Below are 26,080 nucleotides of genomic sequence, written 5' to 3' on the forward strand. Positions count from 1 at the left end.
GAACATGAGTATTTGTAAATAGTTACTTACTACCCCCTAGCTCAGAAGAAATAAACACATACATTTTATAATATGATACATATTTTTAATATTACTCAGACTCATAAGGTTCTAAATAGTATTTTTTCAAGCACCACCAATAGCTGGGAATAGCTGTGTATGCATATATAGTGGAGCTAAACATGGGTGGTCAGATACGGACTCATTTATATTACACAGTTTCATCATCATAATCATGTTCTCTTGTACTAGGTCTAAAATGGATTGTGTTAAAAATGCATTACATTTGAATAAATTCTAAAAAAAATCACTGTTGTGGTATCAAGTAGCCTTTACCTTAGTATCAAAATCGTAGAAAAGTAGAAAAGAACAATTGGCCCCATCTCTATCGTCATATCTACAAGTACTCACATGGTGGGCATGTTTAAACGGAGCAGATTCATTTGCTCAGCATGTCAGGTGTGTGGTGCCTTTAAAGCATTGTGTAATAACTGTCACTGCAGCTGATAATGTCACTGTTACACTCCAGTGATTTGAGGACCAGCTCCAGCGCCGCTTTGGTCAAATTGAGGCTATGGCGCTGCCTCACCGCCGACAGGATGTGAAGAACGTGACATCCTTTCTCTGCATCTACAGAACAGAAGGGGAAAAAAAGTCTATCGGGTTTGCACTTAAAGATACTGCACCCCCATTCTGACTGCCTTTGTGGAAATAATAGAAAGGGAATTAGCATAATGGCTTAAGTAGGAGTCATTGTTTTGCTAATTAGGTATTTGACAATATAATTAAGAGAGTCTGCAAAGAAGCAGACAGGTGTCAATCAAATGAAAAGTTTAGAATGTGATTAGTTCGACTTGCATTTTTCCCTCTTCGAGTCTTGGCGGATGACATCTTTCACTGCAATGACAAGTTCTTTGTCCTGCACTGTCACCTAAAGAAAGAACAGACCTTTACATATCAGGAGAAACGTGGCACTAAAGGGCAGTGAAGTTATCCTCACAGAGTAGACTTCATCCTGGGATTTAACCTTGCGATAAATAAGGCCTTCATCTTGTAAAGTTTTCAGTGCTTCCTTCAGGAGTTGACGTAGCTGTTGGCAACCAGATGGACCAGCCACAGGTTCCTATAAGACAACAGGCAAGTTCAAACACAGAAGTACAGGAGGAGCAGTATTTTAGAAGACAAGGTTTCAAAGGTAGTCTGTGGGTATTTACATGGTCAGAAAAGAATAATCAGATAACCAAACAATTAGATATGATATTGGGGGGGTGTTTGACTGCTCAAGAGAAATCTGATGGTCAAAAACACCCATTGTCTGTTAATCAATGGACTTTTAGAGGAACTGCAGTATTTGGAAAGCAAAAGTACAATGACTTTTAAAATAGCACTTTCAGTCGTTCTTTCATTTTGTCTTTTCCACATTAGTTTGCCTTTTTTGAATACATTTTCTTGTCAAAACCTGCAGAGTTGTGAGCAATCAGAAAGAAATCAGATTACTAACATCAGATGTAATCGTTTACGAGACTGATTTCTGATAACACCAAAAATCTGATGAAAAACAAATGACTTCAAAAACACTGGCTATGCACACCAAAGTCATGAACATTAGTTTTTGAAGTAATTTCTTTATTTACACACTAAAACCTGCAGATACTCTTAATACATGACTGTATGCTTGAATAATGACACTAAGGGATTATCATTTTCACTTAGCCGAAACATTTTCTTCCATGTGAAGAAAAAAGTATAAATAATTACATAGATATTAGCCAAGTTATCAAATCTGGCTTTTTATACACTTCGAAGGCGCAGTAACTTTTTTTGGGGGGGCGGTCCGTCACCTGCTTGTCTCCATGGTTACCGCTTTGCCTGGACTGTTTCACATTAACGTATTTATTTTCACAGGCCAAGTTACAGTGAGATCTGTGGAGATGCAACGCTGCTCACAGTAAGAATGATGTAAAGACGTTTTTTGTGCCATTTTTTTGCCATAGCGTTAGAACAATGACATGATGCAACATTTCTGTTCTTTTACCTGATCTCCTGACGTCGCTGGAGGTTGACTCAAGATGAGAGGCTGCAAAAGATCTTGAACTTCATAAGGCCTGAACTTTGCCACAGATTTCTGGTTTAGGAAATCCCGGATGATGTTGGTGGCTTTGCTTATGGAACTGACTGATGCGTCGCTAGAGATAAAGAACATCAATGTGAAGCCTCTGCAGAGCATGTTTTGACGTTTAATGATCGCACCAAGACTTCAGAGCGTTTTTTTGTTATCATGCAGATGCTTATTGTCAGAAGTCACCACAATTAACAGGTCAGATACGTGATTGGATTTTCTTTCTTTTTTTTAATACCAGGCCAGAATCAGAAAAAGTTTATGGCAATTGTAAGTGAACAAACTTCACAAACTTGGTATTTGATTTGGCGATAGAGTAGAATAAAATAAAATAAAGGCATGCATAAAATAAGGGGCTAAAATCATGTGTGGACTATCAAGATCAAAAGACATCATGAGTTGGCCTCAAATTTTTGGAAAGTATTACATATATATATTTAGTTAGTAGAACATTTCAAATACTATTCAAAACTTGTATACACAACATGACTAGGCAACTAATACAACCCATATCAATGTACATTATGTCTTTATATAGTTTATTTTTACTCCATTTTACGCATGCCTTTTTTGTCATAACTTATATTTATTTACCATTATCACTTATTGTTGTATGTTGTCACTTCATCACTTATAAAGGCAAAAAATATTTTACTGAGGAGGCATATTGAAGCACTTAAATACTGAAATTGTTTGGGAGATTTGTAGATTATATTTGCTAATAAGAGAGCTAGAGCTTCTGTTTACAACATTGTCGGTCTCGTCAGTTGTCACTTGCGTAATCTTGAATGAGGCTGACATCGTGCTGCGATGCACCTCGACACACCGCTGTGAAACGGATAGCTACCTTGTGTTGTTAGATTGTAGCTGGAGAGGTCTGTCATAGCACTGCCTGTAGAGCTCAGGAACCTCCATCATCCAGGCTATCTGCGCCGCCATCACCGGGTCATCCACTTTATCTGGGAACACACACAGACACACAAGAGTAATCGACAGATGCTGAGCTGACATATGCGCTTATATAGGAAAAGTCTGAGCAGCAGTTTACAAAGGAAAGACATATAGGATTATTACAAGCTCTTGGTAAAGGGACAAGGCAGGGACAAGACTATTGCAATAAATAAAGCACTTCCATCAAACAAAAAGTGAAGATGAAATTAGTTATTCATATTCTTGTGCCTGAATACCTACTGTAGACTTTCAGCAATATTTTGAAAATAAAATGTCTTGTCATAAACTTGTTGTGTTGTACATCTTGTATAATGATAAATACAATATACCTTATGCCATAATTTAAATTAATGCATTGTCTCTAATAAACAAATTCTACTGTATTTTTTGTCTTCGCCTTTTGGTCAACTCTGCTCTAATTGTTCTTGCTTGCTATAAATTAACTGTACAGTATTATCATGGTCTAGAGATGGGAGACATATAAAAAAAGGATAATATCACAATGGTTGTTTCGAAAATATGCAAAATCAAAAAATCTATATTAAAAAAATCAATAGACAGAAAGAAAAAGCCAGTGTACGCGCCCAAAAAAGATGACATAAAGTGATATTTCTGCTCTTTTGTGGTTAATTTTAAGGTTATTGCACATTTTATGCTTAACCAAGGCATTTACAGGTACATTTTAGCACATTCCTGATGCATCGTTAGAATATTGTCTGAATATCCTTTTAAAGATAGATCAATGACAAAAAAAAAGCTGAGTTATTCATTTTTGTCAATATCACCCAGCCCTTACAATGGTCTATCCATCACACAGAGATGACATACAGACTTACAGAAAACAGAGGCACTGATTTCTCTTTGCTGCCTTGAGGTTTTCACAGGCCCCCTCACTCGGAGCAGCTCTCCGATCTCCACACAACATAGACTCTGCCTGGCACGCTGTAACTTCCTCATCTCCACTAAAGGATCAAACCCTCCCTGTGCTCCACCGGTTTGCCTTGTACCTCCTTTGACAATGATAAAACACAATTAATACATAAGTCATACACGATTAGATTATAACATCTACTAAACATTGAAATTACTCTGAGTACCTGGGACAGAAGTCTCTTTTAGCAAATCATTTTTCCAGCAAAGGCAGTTAATGACTCCAGTGCTATCGTCAACTACATAGTACAAAAACATGTAAGTAATTAGCTATCTGAAACAAAACCGTATACAAGAGATGGGTTCAGATATTGTTTTTTGGTCTGATATTGAAAGTTTAGTTTAGTTCAGATTTATCTTTTTGAACAAACTTTTAGAAAATTAGAAAATGTAATAACTATAACTTGACATACATTTGTAGGCCTTGGATTGTAAAATCTTTATATCAATGCCTGTAAAAATTGGCTATATATCAGATATTGGCTCAAAGAATATCGCCCCATCCCTCAATACAGTATTTACTTACCTCCATAGCAAAAGAAGTCATCTCTTTCCCTTTTGTAAACCACTGTTCCAAGCACGTCAACTTTGTAGATTGGATGTGAGTTATAGAAGTAAATACCTAACAACAAAATGAAAGTTTATGATGATAATTATATGGGAATTTACACAGTAACTAACCAATAAAGCAAAATACATAAAATACCCATTACACATAAACAGACAGCATATTAAACCAAAGTACCGTCCAATCATCTCATACTAAATGGCAGTTTATAATGCACAACCTGGCACTTGTGTGGACTCTGTCATCTGTAGGATATCTCTGATGTAGAGTCTTGCAAATGCAGAAAATACCGGATCTAGTCCCCATAACATGAACGGCGTTTCGTCCTTTGGTTCCATTGTAACAAACTGCATGCCATGGTGTACAAATATCCAAGATCCTTTCTGGTTTTAATGTAGTTTACAAAAGTATAGCCACAGACACTGCAGGCTAGCCTCAGCAAGTCTCCAAAGTGACGCCTCCCAGGAAATCATGTGACGTTGTATAATTCGGAATAATAAAATGTAATTAAGCTCAAATAAGACTATAATTTTAACCAAGTGTTATTCAAATTATACCTAGAATAAATAATAAAATACAAATAATTCTTCAAAACGCATATTTGTAGTTTACGTTCTGTACAGTCCGTTAGCCACATAGCTAGCTCCAGCGTGTCCGGTACCGCATTGCTTCATGGGAGTTGTAGTGTTCTGAACACAAAGAAACCAGACTGCAGTGAAATGTCTTTGCATTACATCGCCTGAAAGCAACACATTTTGTCTTTTTATGATTACCTTATACATCACATTAAACATATTTTACTCGTGCGTAAAAAGAACTTGTTCGTGTGAAATCTCCGGTGCGGACGAGGGCAGCAAAAGACCAAATTTACCCCGCCAACTGTCAAACACGAGGAACACGAAGAAAGAGCCGCGGGCGCGCGCAGGCAGCGCTCGTGGACGCGCATTGACACTAAATCCGCTACATTACTGAACCTTCACCACGCCAGGAGCAGTGACTGTTTTGGTCCCGTTACACGCTTCCAATCAAGGAAACCCGCTCGTATTTTGTATTTGCCATGACGGAATATACTCTCTCGTGGATTTGATCTGTTTTAGGACGTGTTCTCGTTTGTTTTTGTTGTTAAGGAAAAGCGGAAAAGAGGGTTGTTGTTTTTGGTCGTCAGGAGTTTGGACAACACTAAGCTTTCAACGCTACATTGCATTAAAATAAAAGTCGCAGTGGGAGATTTTCTTTTTTTTTCTTCTTCTGCTTTTTTGGGGGGAAATCTAGGTTAACCATTATTGTTTAAGGGTTTACAATGACTACTTTTTTGCGGGTCGTGATTTCTACCAAGTGGTCCGAACGTGTCAAAGGCTAAGCTAGTTCTTTTATTTTGTTTTGTCGCACAAGTAGCAGTAGCGAGCCATTTTTAGGCCAGTTTTGAACCCATTTCATCCGTCGAAACCCACTTCTTTTGTCACCTCAGTGGTTGGATGACTCATTGTCCAGCATGTCATTCTTTAATTTCCGAAAGATCTTTAAATTGGGAGCTGATAAAAAGAAGAAACAGTACGAAAACGTGCGCAGGGACGAGAACCCAGAGGAAATGTGGGATATCATTGGAGAATTGGGAGATGGAGCCTTTGGGAAAGTCTTCAAGGTATGAACACCAAACCGTACTCAATAATGCATGTTTATTATCGGATTGCCTGCAAATCAATTCCATTCACTCATTCTTACCTCCTCACACGAGCCAGCTGTTTCGTTTCTTTGTTGTGTATTGATCAAGCCACCGCCACCCTCCAACCCACGTGACACGGTGCTGGCAATCAATATTTATGACATTTGGACAATTGTTCGTCCAAATGACTTCCACTCTTTAGAAACGACCCTTCACATCACCTTACACACTACAAACAATCACTGTGTCCAGAAACACGTCCCACATGTCCCACATGTCCCATGTGAGACAATAAAGGAATATCTTATCTTATCTTATCTTAAACCATGTTTAAAGATGTACTATGCAACTTTTCTGATCCACGACAAGCTGGTTTCCATGGGGATGTTATTGCTTTGTTGGGAATGTTGCAAGCTATTGCGATTAATCGGAACAATTTTGACTAAGCTTTAAACATGGCGTATTTTTTTTTTTTTTTTGATATTTATTGATTTATTTTAATTGATTTGACTTGCTATGTTATGGTTTTGTTTTGATTTGACTGGTTTTAGCACCAGTAATATCAAATTGAGCACTTTTTGTTGTTTAATCATTGTGTGTCTGTGAAGCACTTTGTAAACTATTTTAATTCTAGAAATGTTTTATTTAAATGGAATTATTAATAATTTAATTGTATTCTGGTCAACTTAACCATTATTTGGATTATATAGACTCTTAAACAAATGCCAAAAGACCTTTTTTATAACAAAGACAGTGGCAATAATAAATAGATAAATAGAAAAAACTGTTTCAGATTCTTATCAGTAATACACTTTATTTTTAAATATTCTCAGACTAAATGAGTTTAGTCACCACCATACCTATTATTTTGCAAAATTTAAAAAAAATCTTGTGTACAAATAATCGTTTGACTAGTCGACTAATCGTAAAAAATCATCATAGTTTCCTATTAAATATAAAAATAATGTAAAAGGATATTTCATGTCATTCTCTGATATCACTTGGATGTATCTGTGTTGCCAAAACCACCGGGATTTTTCATATTCTGTGAGATACCGTGGTTAATTCCAGTTTCTCCATTTAAATCACATTATGTTTTTGCTTTACACACTTTTAAATGGTTAATAACTTCTATCAGTTGCTTATTAACTGTAAATATGATCTAGAAATTAACTACTTGGCTTGGAGACACATCTCTTTTGTTTAGCTGCCAAGTTCTATTTTGAGCACTTCTATCCCCCATTGTTGCTTTCCATTGTACTTAATTTAAGCCTAATCTTCTTGCACAATTAATTCAGTCACAAGGTCCCACTTTGCTGGTATTAAACCTGCAGAGTTTGTTAGTAAAACAGAATATATTTTTTTTGTATTTTACAGTAGTTGTAGCTCATTAATGAAAAATGTTTGGCCTTGTAAAAATGAAGAACATTCTCATTTACAATAAGGCATTATTGTTAAGCTGCGACTAAAGCTTCCGTGTGTCCTAATGCCAAATGTAAAGCAGGGTTAGGTCACCAGGAAGTGACTACATCCTATATCACTTCTTTGAGCACATTCTGCCCTCAAAAAGCCAAAACAAAGTGCTGAATGTTCCACTTTAGGTTGATAATATAAGTCTCATTTTTGCTGACCACAATAAATTGAGCGAGTACAATAGTTTCATTCATTATTTTGGATCTGTTTGAGAGAAAAGGAGAGATTGCATTTAAGAACCAAATAAGCAGCGTCTTATTTTCAAAGTTTGTAATTTGGGCTTCTGGTGTAAGACTATAGTGACCTCTCATGTAAAAACAACAACAGATGAACATTGAAATTACTGTAATGTAATGCATTTACCGGTTAATATAAAACATTCTAATAGATCATTGATTAAGTTCTGAAGAGGGATTTTGCTGCAATTAGGTTTGGACGATATTGAGAAAACTGAATATCTTTATTATTTTTGCTCAATAACAATATTTAGGCGATATTTTAAGATAAGATAAGATATTCCTTTATTGTCCCACATGGGGAAATTTCATTGATGCAACGCAGGTAGATACAGAGGTAGACACAGAAGAAAAGAACAGATCACTTATAGGAAGACTAAAGCAACATTTTGGTTGATGTTTCCAGTAGGGCACAAGACACGAATGGACCATAAGATCTATTATGAAAGAGCAGAAGTAACACTTTTACCCGTTTCTGTCTCTTTTTGAGGTTATTCCCAGTGTTTTTAATTATAGATTATTTTACTCTGATTTTGCATTCCTTCAAAACAACAATCTCCCCCTCTACTTACAACACACTATATTCTGGAAAACATGGAGCTTGTCAATTAGAAGTGAGCAATACATTACATCATCATCAATGTTGTTTTGAAGATAACAATAACCGTTCTTTTGGCTTTTGAAATTTGCCTCTATACAGTTGTAACATTGATATTTCTTCTTTTGTAGGCTCAGAATAAGCAGACTGGCATTCTGGCCGCAGCCAAAGTCATAGACACTAAAAGCGAGGAGGAGCTGGAGGATTACATGGTGGAGATCGACATCCTGGCCTCTTGTGACCACGACAACATCGTCAAACTGCTGGACGCTTTCTACTACGAGAACAAACTCTGGGTGAGTTCTGAACAGATACGAGAAAAACAGAGCTTCCTTTGTCCGCGATAAGACTTGACTGGTTCGAGAAGAAAGCCGCAAAGACACAAAGAAGTATTATTTGTGGGGAAAAAAGCTTTGTAACGCTTAAATTTGACCGTTTATCAGAGTTCAGAGACGTGGAGAATTTGTTTGTAAGTCCACAGGCAGTATTGGTTCACATGAGATATTTTCTATTTCCTTGTTTAACAATAGTTTGCTTGTTTCCGAGTTCTGTTTACTGCAGCGTATAATGATTACATTCAGTTTGCATCTACTGGTAATTGATTTGAATATTTTCCCACTGTTCAGTAGTTTCTTTTTTTTTTTTTTATGTCGTTTATTACCCAGTGTTTCCCATTATTTTATCAGATGACATATACTCTTATCTTCCTTCCTTAAATAAGCTGTAAGTCACATACAGTTTGATAATAATAATTAATTGCTTGCACGCTGACTACAGTATTCCCCTCAAGCAGTGTTCATTTCATCAACAAAAATATTCCTAGTCATGTTTTTTTTATGGATGGGCGATATATCTGTCCCAGTATTTTAAATTTAAAAAAATGTGTGATATCGTTCGTTGCCCCCAAAAAAGCAGATATTTGTCACCAATATTTTTTTAAAATTTAATTATTTTTCAATGTAATTTATTACTTATTAATTATTTTTACAGACTTATGATGAAAAATTGGAAAAAGATGAGCTTAAAATCTGGCTGTATGTTTAACATTGTACTATCTACAGTGTAGTCCTGGGCTGATTCCTCACCTTTATTATCATCATTGAGGTGAGGGGAGAGTTTGTATGGAGCCCCAATCTGAGCGAGATTGACAGTCATCTTTAGCCTCCTCCATTTTCTAACAATTGGTCAAACAGTTGATCTTTTTTTTTTCCCAAGCTGCTTGCCAATTGTCCTGTAGACCTCTTCAGCCTTGTGCAGGTCTACAATTTTGTTTCTGTTGTCTTTTGACAGCTCTTTGGCCTTGCCCATGACAGTAGTTGGAGTCTGACTGATTGTGGGGTGGACATGTGTCTTTATGCAGCTAACGAGCTCAAAACGGGTGCTACTACTGGTAATTTATATTACCGTAATAAGTGGAGTCGAGGTGGACTTTTTAAAGGCAGACTAACGGGTCTTTTCAATCAATATAAGACCTGCGCAATTAGAAGCAGTCAGATTTCAGGATTATTGTTTTTCAAGATATTTCTGAGCAAAAACTAGACCTGTAATTCCATGCATGCAAGATAGACAAGTTTAATGCCATACTGTGGAGCATTCGCTATTGGATCTCCATGGAGACAAGCAGGTGTCAGACACTCCTTCACAAAGTTGCATAGTGCTCCTTTAACATTACAAACCAATCCAATCCACTTTAATTCTATTGCATATTTTACAAACAAAAAAATATACAAAACCATAAATAGAACCATAAAATAGAGTACGACATTATAACATTACCCAAATTCCTGTCCCTGTCATAAATGTATCATCACTTTCACTGGTTTTATGTCGTCGATACTGCAGTAATTACTTCGGCGTTAAAATACTGTGTGTTTCTTTCTCTGCTCAGTCTTTTTCCTCTCCATTGTGTAGTAGACAATAGCTAGAGCCTATTGGAGTTTGTCTGTAGATTTTAATCTCGGCCTTTGTGGCACTGTTTATGTGAGAGAGAAGTTATTCAGGTCATTCCCCATTCAAGATGAAAGGCAGGACTACGAATAATGTCTATAAACGTGTATTACAGTAAATTACACGTTCCCTTTCTCTTGCATTGGCATCACAATCTAAAGCTATTTTCAACATCCTGCTTTACTACCACATACAGGGTGGCAATATATTGGCTACAAGTATATTTTTCTAATAGTTTTTCATCATTGGGAATTGCGGCTCATTCTTCCAAATAATGTTACAGGTGATTAATTTGCTCTTTTGTTTCATTAACATTAGAGCTGATGTTGTCACTCTACTGATTTTGGTACAAACACTCAATTTGAATTCCACATTGATAATAAAAAATGAAAAAATATATGTATATTTAAAAAACGTTTTAACATGTTGGTGTAATTTTCATCACAAAACTATAATTGCTTATTTCCTCTGACTGCATGCTCTTCTATTAGTTCTGATATTGATTAAGACCATTATAAAACTTTAAAAGGTTCAATTTTGTCCCATATACTGTACTTATCGGGCTATACAGCGCTCCTGAATAAATGCCCCGGCAACGAAATTTACAGAGGAAAAAATGAATTGTACATATACGAGCTGCACCTGTCAATAAGCCACAGGTGCCCACGTTGTAATGTGAGATATTTACACATATAATACACGGGAGTGATGCGTGCGCCACAGGTCTAATTAGACTAATTTCTCATAATAAAACACACATAATTTTAAAGTTTAACATACAGAGAACACATCACGCTGTCCGTACTGTCCCCTCTGTCCTTGATTACTCTGAGTGAGCTGATTTACCTGTGTCTTCACATCTGGTTCATCTACTCCTGCGCTTGTGCTTATCGAGTTGTAACATAAGATATTTACACAGAAATGTGTTCCATGGTAGTGATGCAGGGGTTATATCTGACCAAGGAAGTCTTATAGCTCCACGTGTGTTTTTGCATTCAGCTGGTCTAGATTCACTTCCTCATTAGACTAATTTCCATGAGTCTGACTGTAATAAAATACACAGTGTTTTGAAGCTTAAAATACAGAGAACACAACGTGTCACCTGGACATTGCTTCCACAACGTCTTCTACAGTGTGTCAAACGCTTGCGCTTCTTGCTAGAGGGAAGAAATACAGTATGGTTTTTCGTATTGATACTTGTTTTCCTATGGATTAGTATCCGGTATCTATTTTTGTTTTTACAACCATAACTTTCTGTTGGATTGTGGTCAGTCGGTCAGCGTCTTAGGTCAGTGTCTTAGTCGGCCAGAATTTTTATTAGTTTAATTGATTATATTATTGGGATTGTAAAGGATTTCAAGAACTGCATAAAGGAGAAGAGATTGAAAGAGTAGGATGGAGATTAGGGAGTAAATTGTGAATTTATTCTGCCTTTTTACATTAAAATATACAAGCACTTTTCTTGTCTCGTCAACTAGCGGTTTGTGTGTCAGATAAACCGTGAGCAGGAGGAAGCCGGCCTCAAGTTCCTCTGGTCCTGCAGCCACCGACCTTAGAGCAAACCATTGTGCTGGACTAAAACAACAGCGCGCCTACAGACTCTCCGCAGACGCACTAGGGAAACACTGGAGCATAAGGACTTTGTTGTTAGAAATGAGCAGCTCTCGTGAAGCAGACGGATCAGAATCGGCGACAGAGACACAAGATTCACAATATAAAACCGGGCTTTTCAGTGCAAACATGCAACAAAAAGAGGTTTGACAATAGTTGACAAGAGGCATATGTTGTAAATAGGAGTGGGCGATATGGACAAACATTTATATGTCAATGTTTTTGGGAGTATCCTGATGGAACAATAGTCGAGACGATATTATGTCAGTCCAACAGAAATGTGTTAGGTTTAATTATCAGACAAGTGTGAAATGTCTGTAAAATGAATCACAATAGTGCAGAAATATAACATTTTGCTTCACTTTTTAATCTATATAAACTATATACTCAACATTCTTGTAAACAACATTCCCGATATTATTAATATTTTGATATATTGCCCACCTCTGCTTGTCCCGGATCTTTGGCTACAGAAGAGTGAGGAGTGAATTAATAATGTAATGTAAAAGGAACGAAGTAAAGGAAACATTATTAACAATAAAATGGCAAAGACCAAATCTCTTTAGGACTAAAAAGAAATATAAAATATACAGTATGTGCTTTAGGTACCACTGAGCCAGTGGTCTTCTGATCCGAAGTATCTGTGAACACTGGTGTGTGATTGTGTGACTGGTTCCTTGATGTAAAGCGCTTTGAGTGCCTTGACGGTAGAAAACGCTCTATAAATGTGACCATTTATTTTTTATGAATTTTGAATGACTGTTTAAATAATGTTTTTCTTCCTTCAAAATTCAACTCAACAGTGCACAAAATATCTTCTATAAAGTACAAATAGATTAGGAAGGAAGGTTTCTGGTAGTATTTTTAACAAAAAACACTAATGTCCTGCGAGGATATTTAATGATATCCCACATATGCCTATTGCCTAACCTTTGAAACTTTATTGTGTAGTAGTGTTACTGGGTACAATGGTGCAAAACTAAGCTAAGCAGTGCAAATAAAACCGATGGTTGACCAACTCTGTATCATAAAGTAGTTGTGCAACCGTTTCCACTACAATGCTTTTTCTCATATGCAGAAGTTACACTTGTGCTTCCCCTTCCTGGCAAGATTAATTGTTGGTCAAGTTGTTGTTTGAATGTTCACAAACTAAACACAAAGGAAGAACTATTTTAGAGATGTGATGTCCTCTGCAAACTGTCTCCATCAGGGATTGGCCAATTAACAATAATATCGTTTATCGTCATAAAAAAATACAGACAATATCGTTCGTGGTACATTTTGTAAGCACATTTCTATAACAGTTCTTTATCCATGGAACTTATTCAGAATACTAAAATATTATCATTGAAGGGGAATCTAAATATGTTAAAATGAGGGAAACATTCCAGACATTCAGATATAAGGCGGAATATGACGGTTGACACCTCCTTCCAGTGTTCTTCCATGAGCTTTTTCGCACGTCCGTGGCCTTGGAGTCTGCAGCCTCTCCGGGACGATGTCCTTGCTTATCAGAGAATGTCTCAAAAGTAGCAGTGAGTGTCTCAACTAGAACAATAGACTATGTGTTGTGCGCACAGTCTAAAATGTCTAAAACAGTCTCGTAAAATGAATATAGTTGGTTATACAATATAGTAATGGTTAACATATTTAGATTCCCCTTCATTATCATGACATTTTTAAACTGTCCCCAATCATGGTAATGTTAATGGCAGTTATTTTCACCATGAGAATCACACACAAAATACACAAAATGTTGATATTGTTCCATCCTAGTCTCAATAATTCATATACTTTTGTAATGCATGTGATTCTTTTCTTTCTTCAGCAGTTTATACACCAGTCTTCTCTCTAATGTTTAAGCCCTTGAACATGTTAATCCACACTTTCACTTGAATTTAGAAAGATAAGTCCTAAATATAATCGCAAAACTGAAACTTGCAGTTTAATATTTTCGCCTCGTCGTTCAGTCGCACTGTTGCTATGTCCAGGCTAAATAAAGTCCTCCTCTTCCAGATGCTTCACTTTATCTGCTACTCGGGCCAAAGCCAAGGTGCTGTGTCCATAGGAACTCTAATCCTATTAATGGCATGAGGGAGGCTCTGGCCGAGTGGTGAAACACGTCCAGACACCGAGGCCTCCGCTGGGACAATCCTCTTATGTCTGCGCCAAACTGCAGCTCCTAAATGCCCCTAAGAGCTCATTCACAAGCCGGGGAGGTTCATTCGAGCTCATTTAGTTCACCTCACACTTATTCACCAGGAGTCCAACCTCTGCTTAAGCTGGTATTTACTGCAAAAGAAAGTGCGGTCGCATTTTTGTCTACGTACAGAATATTGAGCTGTTAGTTTAAAGGAATGCAAAATTAGAATATAAAGGTGCAAAAAGAGTTGATTAAGAATTAAAAAAACAACAGAAACTTGCAGTGTACACATAGTTGTTTGGCACCTGTGAGTAGGGGTGTCAAGATTTTTGGTTAATCAATAATTGTGATTATTTAGATCCTAATATAATCGTAAAGGCTGAAAAAAACTATAATCATGACAAGGGGGGAAAGCGAATTTTATTTATAGAAATTTAATTTTAAAGCAAATTTCAAAATGTAGTTTATTTAAAAGAAATGTGATGAGTTTTGAATAAAACATTTTATTTGCTCAAAAAAGTAAACCTAAATGTAAAATGCTTTTTATCTTATTATTTATGTCAAATTGATCATTCAGTTGGCTTGATATCATAAAGCAGGTCACATATTGAGGAGCATGTGTTAAGAAAACAAGAAGCAAAGAAAGTTATGCATTTGTTTTGATTGTGATGTTATTAATCGTGAATGTTTATTCTCACAATAATCGTTACATTAAAATTTGAAATGATAACATCTGTACTTGTGAGTGCACTTTGGGTCCGATCATCACTTAAATCATTTTGACAGCTTTTACCAGTTGAACGCTAAAACTCCTTTTAGTCGATTAATCAATGCACAGAGCAGGTCTTTAGTCGACCACACATTTCTTTAGTGGCAGTGTAATATTTCAAATTATTTTTTATTTATTTTTTCATCTTGTTGATTTTTGATACTAAGGAAAATGTTTCATATTCGTTACTGCAGTTATTGTGATTTAATTTTCTGACATTTGGCTTGAACATTTAAAAAAAGGTTGCTGCTGTGTCTTCAGAGAAGCTGCAGTTTAAAAACATATCTATAAAATGAAAAATCCATCAACTGCCTTCCATTTTTTATTATAACACGTCAAAATCTCTTGTCTCATTCTCGTGGACTTAATCTTGTGTATCGTATATTTTGACAATATAATAAGATCTATTTATTTCACAGTGTGGCCTTTTATTGCTGTTAAAGATCAATGTCTTTCAAAGCTGTTCTGGAAATGTCTTATGTGATTTCTGGTTTAAATACTAGTTTGAGTATCTGGGTGTTGATTATTTTGACTTTGAAATATAATTGCTGTTGGGATGTTAATATTACTGTCACATACATCTCACTGTATGCCTCCCAACACACACCCACACCAGTTTTTCTGTGGTATTAAAAGTCTAGCAGAGATCCAGTGTGATGATTTGTGAGTTTTGTCGGTTGGATGAGCACAATGGATGCTTGGACAGGATGGATAAATGAGTGCTGTAAACAGAACCTTCCAGTCGCACACAATGGAGCGGAGTCCAGAAAGCTTCTGCCTGGCCAAACAGGAAGTAATAACGCGCTGGATTTACTGGACATAATGCTTTTTTTAAAACTCTTTTTTTGTCCATTTTCTCCTTTCTTCGACAGATCCTCATTGAATTCTGTGCAGGAGGAGCTGTGGACGCTGTCATGCTGGGTGAGTCATCGTTTTTCTTTTAGATTACTGTAGATGACCAAAATCGGTTTGAAAAGCAGCATTTAACAATACACCAAAAACCACCAGCCGTAAGTTATTTGCAAAATCTGCCATATTTTTTGTAAGCAAGCAACAGATAGATATGCACCAGCCCAAAACATTATATAAAAAAAGAGCAGTAAAACAACCCAAATAACTACAGGGTCACTAGTATTGCCCAATACTCATATGTTATGACCCCAAAGAGAGGTTTAACATATTTAAACGGACACGGAGACAAGTTTAAACAAGTTTATTAGGTTTTCACCAAAAATAAATGCCAAATTTCGAACCCCCGTGCCCTAAAAATCACCCCAAAGTTATAAAAAGAAAGGTGGACCTGGTGGGCCAGCCAAACAGAAATAAAATAGGAGCGACACCGGGCCAGCCCCGTATAGGGCGAAAATGGGACTACCGGTCCCACCAGGCCAAACAAAACAGGCTAGTGCTATTGCTACTGGGAGCCAGCTGGGAGCAGGCGAGCCGAGTGCGTCTACGAAGCGGGACTGTAGCGGGATGGGCGGAGCCGAGCTGAGAGAGAGCGATGAGCCCATCCGGTCTCCATTTAAAGGCTCCAGGGCGCGCACCCGCGGCCGGGAGCCAATCTAAAAAAAAAAACTAAACAGATCATTAGACAAAAACTGAACAGACAAATTATTATTATAACCAATAGGGAGGAAAAGTGCCCAAACCTAACACATAGACAATACTATGTCAATCCATGTGTTAAAACATGTCTTACCCTTAAGAATCAGATGAATGTGAAATGTCTCAAATGTTTTGGAAAAGTGCAGAGAGATAATTGTATACCTTTTTATTTGAAAGATGACAACATAAGTTTTGTTTAATTTGTACTTTTTGTTTTATTAAACCGATATTTAAATTTAGCATGACTTCAAAAGAACATTCACACTATTATCTAAAGTTTGACATACTGCCCACCTGTAGTGACACCACAATCCTGTGCTAGAGACACTGTAATTGTGTTTATTCTAAATGGTTTGGTTGTAATTGTTTAACTTTGTGTCGCTGCAGAGCTGGAGAGGCCCCTGACGGAGCCGCAGATCCGTGTGGTTTGTAAACAGACGCTGCAGGCGCTGGTTTACCTCCACGAAAACAAGATCATTCACAGAGACCTGAAGGCCGGGAACATCCTCATCACCATGGACGGTCAGGTCAAACTGGGCAAGTATCACCACTATGTCAATAAAGCAATGGTTTTAAAACTCTTAAAATGCATAATTTAACAGTTCATTATGAAAAGGATAGAAAATTAACTCCCTGGATAAGTATAATAAGTATAATTTGCTCTCTTCATGTTATTGTTAGAGCACACTGGTTTAACTCTCTCTCTCTCTCTCTCTTTGTTTAAAAAATAGAGGTATAAATAATATAATAGTAAGTAACCAATTCTGAACCAATACCCAATGTACTATTTATCCATTCAGTAAAGACGAAGCAGAATCTTAATTGCTCATTAAAGATGTAACTGAAATGAACCATCCATTGCCCAATGAGTCTTGCTTTAGAGCCAAATTCCAAAAGCTGTATTTTCCCCTGCCAACCCTTTCCTTCAATGGTAAGAAAGGATTTAAGATACAACTAAACAGCATGTTATGTTTTTGTGAAAAAGACTTGAACCGCTAAGCTGTTCTCTGTATTCCTTTATCCACTGCTCACTTTTACTTTCCTCTTGGTCTGTGATATAACTCCTGGAAACACTGCCTCACATTCAAACTGTTTATAGTCTTTTCAAACCAGCGCAGCCCCAAAAGCTACATAAACCCTACACTTTGGAAGAAACATGATTATTTTTACTAAGCTTAAAATGTTCTTAATGTTTTTAAAAGCTCAAAGAAAGGGCATTTTTGAATTTATGTATCACAGTTTTGTTTTTTTAAAGAGCAAAGTACAGATCAGTGGGCGTGTATGAGGGAAAACGGGAATTTTGAGAACACCTAGCACCCATTAACATTACTCGAACATGTACAAATTACTCAAAATACAACTTCCAGTGAGATATTGCTGAGGGGAAACAATTGTGGTATAACATGACCAAAAGCGCTCAAAACTAGATTTATTCTTTAATCCGTCTCCTTAAATACGTTCGTACACATGGCTCACTCTTCCGTATGATCCGCCCCGTGATAAACGCTTAAACCAACTGGTGATTGAACGCTACAATCCACATCAGAGCGACATACTGGAATTAGCTGCAGTCGTTATTTAAACCTGAACATTGCAGCTCAGTGTGTATGAGTCACTCCTGCCTGGACACAGTGAACACTGCAGCTCATTGAAACCACACACTGAGCCTTGAGTCCAGTGACATTATAACTCACTCAGCTGTCTCTTCAAAATGACTTTACAATATTATAGGGCTTTAATGGTGTGGAGGCAGGTAAAAAGAGTGTTTGGATAAATAGGGATGGGACAAGATCTTTTTTTTAAAAGGTTTGGTAGGGAACAGAAAAGGTTCACGCTGCTGGGTTACATCTCCCGAGAAACTGTTCCAAAAGCAGTGCATCAATGACAGCAACAATATTAAAGAAAATCAATCCTAATTGTGAACTGCACAGTGAATTTATTTTAAATTGTGTAAAAATCTTGTATCAATCTTGAGGGAATTGTCTCGTCCCATCCCTAATATCAAATCTGTGTTTGGATCCTCTACCAAACACAGTGTTTTCATTGGAAAATATTATACAAATACAAGAGTATTAGCTCCTGCTGGCCTCCTTTTTAACAAGTTCTTCAATTGGAAAATCACCAATACAAACAGATCTTAGTAGAAAATGCAGTTTGTATGGTTATTTTGTTTTATTTATTGACTTAAATTTTTTTATCTTGTGTTTTATATACACAGTGCGCCTTTAAGAATATCTGAAAACTGATATCCCTCAGTAGTGTCCTGTTTGTCCCTGATTATTTTGCTTGAGGGAGCAGCCTGGGACCACATTGATTTGAATGGCTGTGTTAGCATAATAAAGGATTTCCTTTTCCTTATTTGTATCACATGTTTTCCAGCTGACTTCGGAGTGTCTGCCAAAAACACCAAAACACTACAGAGAAGAGACTCCTTCATAGGAACGCCCTACTGGTAAGATACTATGTTGAGGATTAGAGTGAGAAATTGGCTATAAATTACCGTATTTTTCCGGACTATAAATTGCACCGGAATATAAGTCGCACCAGCCAAAAAATGCACAACAGAGAAGAAAAAAACGTATATAAGTCACACTGGAGTATGAGTCGCATTTTTGGGGGAAATTTATTTGATAAAATCCAAGACCAAGAACAGACTTTCATCTTGAAATGCAATTTAGAATAATAACAGATTAAAGAACATGTTGATTAGGTGTACGTATGCTAACGCTAACACCTTCAGCTACATGACGCACAGACAGTGAACTGTGGTAAGTGTCTGGTATGTTAAGATAACATATTAACAGTTATTCAGATAACTATAGCATAAAGAACATGCTAACAAGTTTACCAAAGCATCAGTATTACCCCAAATCACTAAATCCATTGAATTATTCTTCCTCTGTGTCACTTCTAAACAACTCCACAAACTCCGGAGGTAGAGGAAGTGCCGATTCATCTTCTGCGTCGCTTAGAGCCTAGAGCGCCCTCTTGCGGTTGCCAGTGTGAAAATAACGAATAATATCAAATATAAGTCGCTCCGCAGTATAAGTCGCACTCCGGCCAAAACTATGAAAAAAGGTACGAGTTATAGTCCGTAAAATACAGTATTGAGTAAACAGTATTTTTGTTCTTTCTTTCAGGATGGCTCCGGAGGTGGTGATGTGTGAGACCTTTAAGGACCGTCCGTATGACTACAAGGCAGATATCTGGTCCCTGGGGGTGACACTGATTGAGCTGGCCCAAATCGAGCCGCCCAACCACGAGATGAACCCCATGAGAGTTCTGCTGAAGATCGCCAAAGCAGATCCTCCCACCCTCATGCTGCCCTCCAGATGGTGAGTGTAATACCCGCGTTTTGTGTAAATTATTAACTTAAAGGTGGTATGGACGATTTTTTTCAGCAAATTTTTTATCATATTTCCTCGTGGCGTGGATAAATCATTTGTCCTGCCACGTATCAATCATAAAGCGCACCTATCGCTCACCTGCAGCCGCGTGAGGCTCGTCCCCACGTTTCCGCGTGCCTAAGCGCATGGATCTATCATAATATAGTTCCCTCAGTGTACGGGGCAAAATGAAGACGGAGAAAGACAGTTCGAGCTGACGCAGAAGTGGACAGAAATCTACGGGAGACGAGCGATGCGATGCGCTCCGTTGCGCTAATAAACAAACGCACGTGTGTGTTGTATCAGTCCACACGGGCGAGTGCGCATGCGCACTTCCGCCTGCGTTCTCAAATCGCCGAAAAATCGTCCATACCGCCTTTAAGCAGCACAATTTGCATACATGCTAACTACAATGTAACATGTGTTGTATAAAAGGTAACAAACAGCAATTCTATTTCATCCCTCCTGACTGCCAGTGGCGGTACTTTAACACTGAATTACTCCCTTTGCGCACGCAATCATCCAGGATTCATAGAACCGTAGTTACACACGTTGTCTGTGTTGTCCAAAACTCATTCACATTGAAGGGATAGAAGGTTTATAAACTGAAAAACAGTGCTATAGTTTGTACCGTCCTCATTGTAGTTGAAGAGTTGGAGATGGCATTTTAGGATCATACTTTTATGTTTGTTGTACTAAAGTATTAAATTGTGTACATTTGATGCACCCTTTTAGGACTCCAGAATTCTCTGATTTCCTCAGACGATGTCTTGACAAGAACGTGGACAACAGGTGGAACGCTGCCCAGCTTTTACAGGTTTGATAAAGCTTCTATGATATTCTGCCAGATATTAGAAAACACATGTAGAGTTGGTGTGGTGGTCGATTATGAAATTATTGTTTGCTTGTTACGTGTTTTGAGTGGTAGATTGTATTGTTCAGAAATTATACATTTAGTTATTTGTTATTAGTTATTATAAGGACAGTGTAAAATAAAAAAAAATCTGTAACCGTTACATTGTAAATAGGCCAGATTATGGCAAACATTTTAATTTCCATCTGTCCCTAGGTAAGTAACACAGAAGACAATTACAAAACATTAAAAAAAAATTAAAGTTAATGTTACGAGAATTTGTTGTTCCATCCCATTCTCCACAAGTGTTTTTTGTTGTTGTGTCCTTGGGCAAAGCACTTCTCACACCTGCCGTTTGTGAATGTTGCACATGAGTGTGGCGCAAAATTGTAGCATGGCAACTGTGGCAACAAGATTTAATTAATAATGGGCTTTAATTTGTAGTTCTTGTAGAATGCAAATCAAAGCTATTATTTATTACAAAGACATGGGATATATAGATATACTATATAAGCCTATTTTAATCAACCATAATCCCAGGGATTTCCATGCACCTGTCATTCAGATGGTGCACATTAGCGCTTACTTATCTGTAGAGTGTGTCAGGTGTTCTCCGGCCCTCATCCTTAATATGTCCCGCGCTGACGTCAGAGCAGCCGGTGCTTTTTCCATGAGCTTCTCATGGCACTGCCAAATCTGTACCACTCCACTCGCAGCAGAGGTAGAGCGCACATCGCACCTTTAAACAGACTTTAAAATAAGATACTTTTTGAGGGAAACTAAAGAAAATGGGATTAAAGATGGAAAATTGTGGAACGCCACCAGTGAAGGTTTTGATATCTAAGAGGCTACATATTCTGAGTCCAGCGATTCTTTATCTACAGCTTCTTTCTAACCCAAAGAAGGTATGTGGGATTGAAAGTATTGGTGGTGGCCTAGTAGTCTTCAAATGTGCATTTAATGTTTTCTTTTAAGATGATGACAGCAAAATATGAAAGGAATGTGCTTTGAAGTTATTGTACACTCTGCTGATTACTATGTGTATGTGTAAACTAGGGCTTAATCACAATCGATAATTGTTGCATAACTTAAATGGTTTCAGTTACCAAATGATTAGGCTGCAAAAAAACTTTGTAGACTTTTTTTTGGTGATCTTGAACATGATTTCACAACTGTGAAAAGTTCACAGTGAAACTGACTCTCGAATCTTGAATCTTCTTTTAAAATAAGATAATCCTTTATTGTCCCTCATGGGGAAATTTCATTGATGCAACGCAGATAGATACAGAGGTAGATACAGAAGAAAAGAACAGATCACTTATAGGACGTTTGAAAAACACTCTCAGTATAAGATCTCTTTTTAAACAAAAACTCCTATAGACAAAACCTCCCATTACCCAACAAGGGATGGAGGGGAAAAATAATAAAGATAAAAATAAATAATAAATAAATACCATTGCATGTGATCACGACAGTAATTGCACATGAATTGCACAGTACCTGTGGAAATGCAAATCTAATAACAGTATCAATATTTGTCCAAAATTTACAGTAGTTAAAATGCAAACCTGTTTTAATAGCCAGGAAGAAGAATCAATACCCAATATTATTTTTTTCTTAGCATTCGTTTGTGTCGAGCGTGGAGGCTAACAGGCCGCTTCGGGAGCTGGTCGCTGAAGCCAAGGCCGAGGTCACAGAGGAGATCGAAGAGCACAAAGAAGAGGAGGAGGAGGAGGAGGAGGAGCCAAGGCTAGTGAGTAACCAGAGATATTTACTCTACACCTCAGTTTGTACAAGAATCTATCCAGTTTTAAACACACCAACTGAATTATTTATTTATTTTTCTGACATATTTGGCTCGAGCCTTCCAGAATGGAATGGATTGAGACATTGTTCTTGCCAGGTGTCTTATTATTGTTTTGCATGGTAATTTTGCCACAACTCGGGCATTTTTGACCCCCTGAACATTGATGAATGTCACACATGGGGACATAAACGCGATCGGCTCGGCTCGAAATGGAGGTTGCGAGAACGCCCGTCGCAACAGTGCCGACTTGTTCAAAAAAGATAAAACATGAAACTCTTAATCTTTGAAACTTGGGACAGTGATAGAGCTACCTTTGACCTCTGACCTTTAACGAGTAAAAGGCACCTGGCAGCATTGCTCTATGATAAACAGGAAGTCAGCCATGTTGAATCAAAGTGGCACCGCCACGCTTGACTTTTTTTTTTTTCAAAATCGTACTTGTCCTAGGTTTTTTGTCCGATCGAGCCCAAAACAACACCTTTTGCATCTAAAGACATTGAAATTTAATAAATATTCAAAAGAATGTTGATATTCTTTACGGTCTCTGCGTAACACAAAAAAAGGCTTAATTTCCTGTTTTTTCAAGGACAAGTCATTGGAATTGATCTACGGAGCTCATATTTCACTCACTAATGCGTTTTTATGGACTGATTGGAAATTATTAATACCCATGTAACAAATTTACTCTATAGTGCCCCCTACCCATTGTGTGAAAACCTCAACATTGTCTGATTTGTTTGAAACTCATGGATTATATTCTCCTCAAGACGCCATGAAAAAAGTGCATTGCAGATATTGTGTATTTTCACAATTGGCCAGCAGAGGCGCAATGAATGCCTTCACTTCCTCTTCCGCTTTTATTTTGATGGGACACTTCCCCTCGTGCCGCGTTAGAATTATTATTCTTTAGACTTTATTCTTTAGGCTTTATTCTTTAGACTTTATTCTTTTGACTTAATTCTTTAGACTTTATTCTTTAGGCTTTATTCTTTAGACTTAATTCTTTAGACTTTATTCTTTAGGCTTTATTCTTTAGACTTTATTCTTTTGACTTAATTCTTTAGACTTTATTCTTTCTGCCACAACTCTGGTATTTTTGACCCCCTGAACATCAATGAAAAGTCACGGGTCGCCGAGGCTCTCTCGCTTTCTCCCTGCTCAGGTCTGCGTTCAGCACAATCTTGCAATTTGTCAGGACAAACTATTATTTGAATCGCAAACTACGCAATTATCAACGGTGAATTACTGACCTTCGTTTGGTATGCCACAAAACGCAGCAGAAAACATGGACGGGCGGGAAGGCGGTCGCACGGGAAGGCGGACGCGTACGGAAAGGCAGTCGCGCGGGTGGCGAGAGCCATCATTGCCGCTCCGCAGCTTTAATTATGTTTTATTCTTCTTCTTTTCTTGGGTTATAACAGTCACAATTTGATCAATGTACAGCAAATAATTAAATTAATCCGGAAAAGCTATTCTAACCTTTATAATTATGACGCATTATGATGGAGAAGCTACTTGAATGAGCGAAACATATTCACACTTAAAACGTTTGTCCAGTTGACAGAATTAAATTTTCTTTTGTATTTTTTTAAACCGTTCAACTGCATTACATGTATTTTTAAGTTGTGCCTGTTTTCCCTTCGAGCTGTAAGTTCTCAGATAATACTGAATTATTTTTCCTTCTGCCAAGTCTAACCGCGTTAATCGCTACGATGATAAATCATGATCACACCTAATTATGAATTACTTTTAATATTATTATAAAACAAAATTTAAATTGCCAGCCCACATTTGTTTATTGAACCCTCTTTGTCTTTTCTGCAGGGCCACAAACGCGCTCGGTCCGACGTCAGTGTTGCCAGTTCAGAGGATGAGAAGATCCCTCTGTCTCCCACCAGTTTGGAGTCGGTGCCTGAGAACATGGAGACCCTTACACCTGTTACACCTGTTACACCCGTTACACCTGTTACACCCCTCTCCCCCCTCTCTCCCCTCACTCCTGTTACTCCTCTTACCCCACTACCTACTCCCAATGCCCTCCCTGTGGCCAATCACGTGGACAAGCCTGCTTCCCCTGCGGCAGTGGAGCAGAAGGAGCTAATTATTGACACTCCAGTCAAAGAGATAGCGAAAGGAGTTGAAGAAAAGCCTACAGAAGCTGAAGTGGACATCGCCAAGACGGAACCAGACGCACCGGCAAAGGAAATGGAGCGATTGGAGCTCACTGTCGGGGATGAGAAGGAGGTGGACACTGCAGAGGTCACAGAGGCCGTGACAGACGGTTCAGAGGCGGCGGAAACTCCACAGGAAGAAAAGATGGAAGCCGTGCAAGAGCCGATGTCGCCGGCAGAGGAGCAGGACGAGGAGGAGCAGTACAAGCATCTGAAAGTTACAGTCACGCTGCCAGAGCAAGTCACTTCAAATAAAGAGAACGGAGAGAAGGCGGCAGAGAAGGAGGCCATTAAAGATGAGAAGAACTCATTGGCGGATAACAGCAGTGTGGACCTGAACCTGTCCATTTCAAGCTTTCTGTCCAAAACGAAAGACCCGGAGAAAATGTCTATACAGGTAACGTTTCTTCACAGGGTTCTGCTGAGACTGTGGTGGGATGTGTAGTGCCTTGTACCTCACGATACAATACGTATCCCGATACAGGGTCCACGATACGATACGAATCCCGATACTCGGAACTTGATATGATACGCGTCCTGATTCATGGCTATCCCTTAAAACCGGTGTTAAAAGTTGACTAAAATTATGTTTCGGTTAAGTAGAACAAAATTAATTAGATTTTCATGTTCACAACGTCCTCAATATCAGAATATAACTGTCCTAAGATTAAGTCACATGTTCAGCTCCTCAGCAGTCTGTAGGTTCTCTGTAGGTTAAGTTTAGAACTCTTAAAGGTATCACGATGCGCAGCTCTGTATCGATACACGTATTGCCAAGAGATCCGTCACGATAGATCATATTATGATATTGAGCACAGTCCTAACGGATTTATTTGATTTACTTATTTGATTGACTCTGGGAATTTCTGGGTGAAAATGTCACATATTGCCTATGTTGAATCATTAAGCTATCAGTTTTTGAAGTTGTGTATGAAAGTATGAGCTATTTTGTCGTATACGTTTGTTTTTATACTATAATGATGGGAGTTATGGAGCTTTAAATCCTGCTGTGGTTTCGGAAGTAAATTTCGCATACATTTTTCCTATTGATTTTTTTTTTTTTTTTAAATCTCATATTACTTATATTATTTAAAGGCACGACAAAAGCTAACCAGCTAATGTTGCAAATAATGTATGTGACAATTTTCTTTTTTCAGAAAGTCTTTTGAAGGGTTAGGGTTAAAAAAATATTTGTTTCAAGCTTTTAAATCATAAAAATCTGGTCTAATTTAATAATTAATTTTGCT

General features: G+C 37.7%; 2 protein-coding genes across 3 annotated transcripts in view; one reads left to right on the plus strand and one right to left on the minus strand.

The window, feature by feature from the left end:
- Positions 1-472: 472 nt before the first annotated feature.
- On the minus strand, positions 473-5,030 carry stn1 (STN1 subunit of CST complex). Of its 2 annotated transcripts, none has more exons than XM_072463810.1 (8): positions 4,789-5,030; positions 4,527-4,622; positions 4,168-4,239; positions 3,907-4,077; positions 2,967-3,078; positions 2,036-2,186; positions 1,001-1,123; positions 473-931 (listed from the first exon to the last, which is right to left on the minus strand). In XM_072463810.1, the coding sequence occupies exons 1-8, from the start codon at positions 4,919-4,921 to the stop codon at positions 845-847; spliced, it is 945 nt and encodes a 314-aa protein (XP_072319911.1). In that variant the 5' UTR covers positions 4,922-5,030; the 3' UTR covers positions 473-844. The 2 variants fall into 2 exon arrangements, with proteins under 2 accessions (XP_072319911.1, XP_072319910.1); XM_072463809.1 differs by having other exon boundaries at positions 3,907-4,080.
- Positions 5,031-5,539: 509 nt separating this feature from the next.
- Positions 5,540-26,080, plus strand: part of LOC140378269 (STE20-like serine/threonine-protein kinase) — a 35,795-nt gene continuing 15,254 nt past the window's right edge. Inside the window, exons 1-9 of the mRNA XM_072464032.1 lie at positions 5,540-6,210; positions 8,670-8,834; positions 15,881-15,929; positions 17,004-17,153; positions 18,996-19,068; positions 19,757-19,951; positions 20,738-20,819; positions 22,477-22,608; positions 24,487-25,230. Coding sequence (XP_072320133.1) covers positions 6,061-6,210; positions 8,670-8,834; positions 15,881-15,929; positions 17,004-17,153; positions 18,996-19,068; positions 19,757-19,951; positions 20,738-20,819; positions 22,477-22,608; positions 24,487-25,230 — 1,740 coding nt within the window. The 5' untranslated portion in view covers positions 5,540-6,060. The remainder of the gene's footprint in view (positions 6,211-8,669; positions 8,835-15,880; positions 15,930-17,003; positions 17,154-18,995; positions 19,069-19,756; positions 19,952-20,737; positions 20,820-22,476; positions 22,609-24,486; positions 25,231-26,080) is intronic.

The sequence above is a fragment of the Eucyclogobius newberryi genome, unplaced genomic scaffold (assembly GCF_026437365.1).
Source record: "Eucyclogobius newberryi isolate DKJ021-1_F unplaced genomic scaffold, fEucNew1.0.hap1 SCAF_4, whole genome shotgun sequence".
In the NCBI taxonomy this organism is placed as follows: Eukaryota; Metazoa; Chordata; class Actinopteri; order Gobiiformes; family Gobiidae; genus Eucyclogobius; species Eucyclogobius newberryi.

What these genes read in the sequence shown, in the direction of transcription:
- stn1 (XM_072463809.1), bottom strand. Translation starts at nt 4,921, where the DNA reads ATGCAGTTTGTTACAATGGAACCAAAGGACGAAACGCCGTTCATGTTA. An exon ending in AGAGTCCACACAAGTGCCAG is followed by an intron (nt 4,623 to 4,788) that starts GTTGTGCATTAT and finishes TTTTGTTGTTAG; the next exon opens with GTATTTACTTCTATAACTCA. An exon ending in AATCAGTGCCTCTGTTTTCT is followed by an intron (nt 3,079 to 3,906) that starts GTAAGTCTGTAT and finishes GTGTGTTCCCAG; the next exon opens with ATAAAGTGGATGACCCGGTG.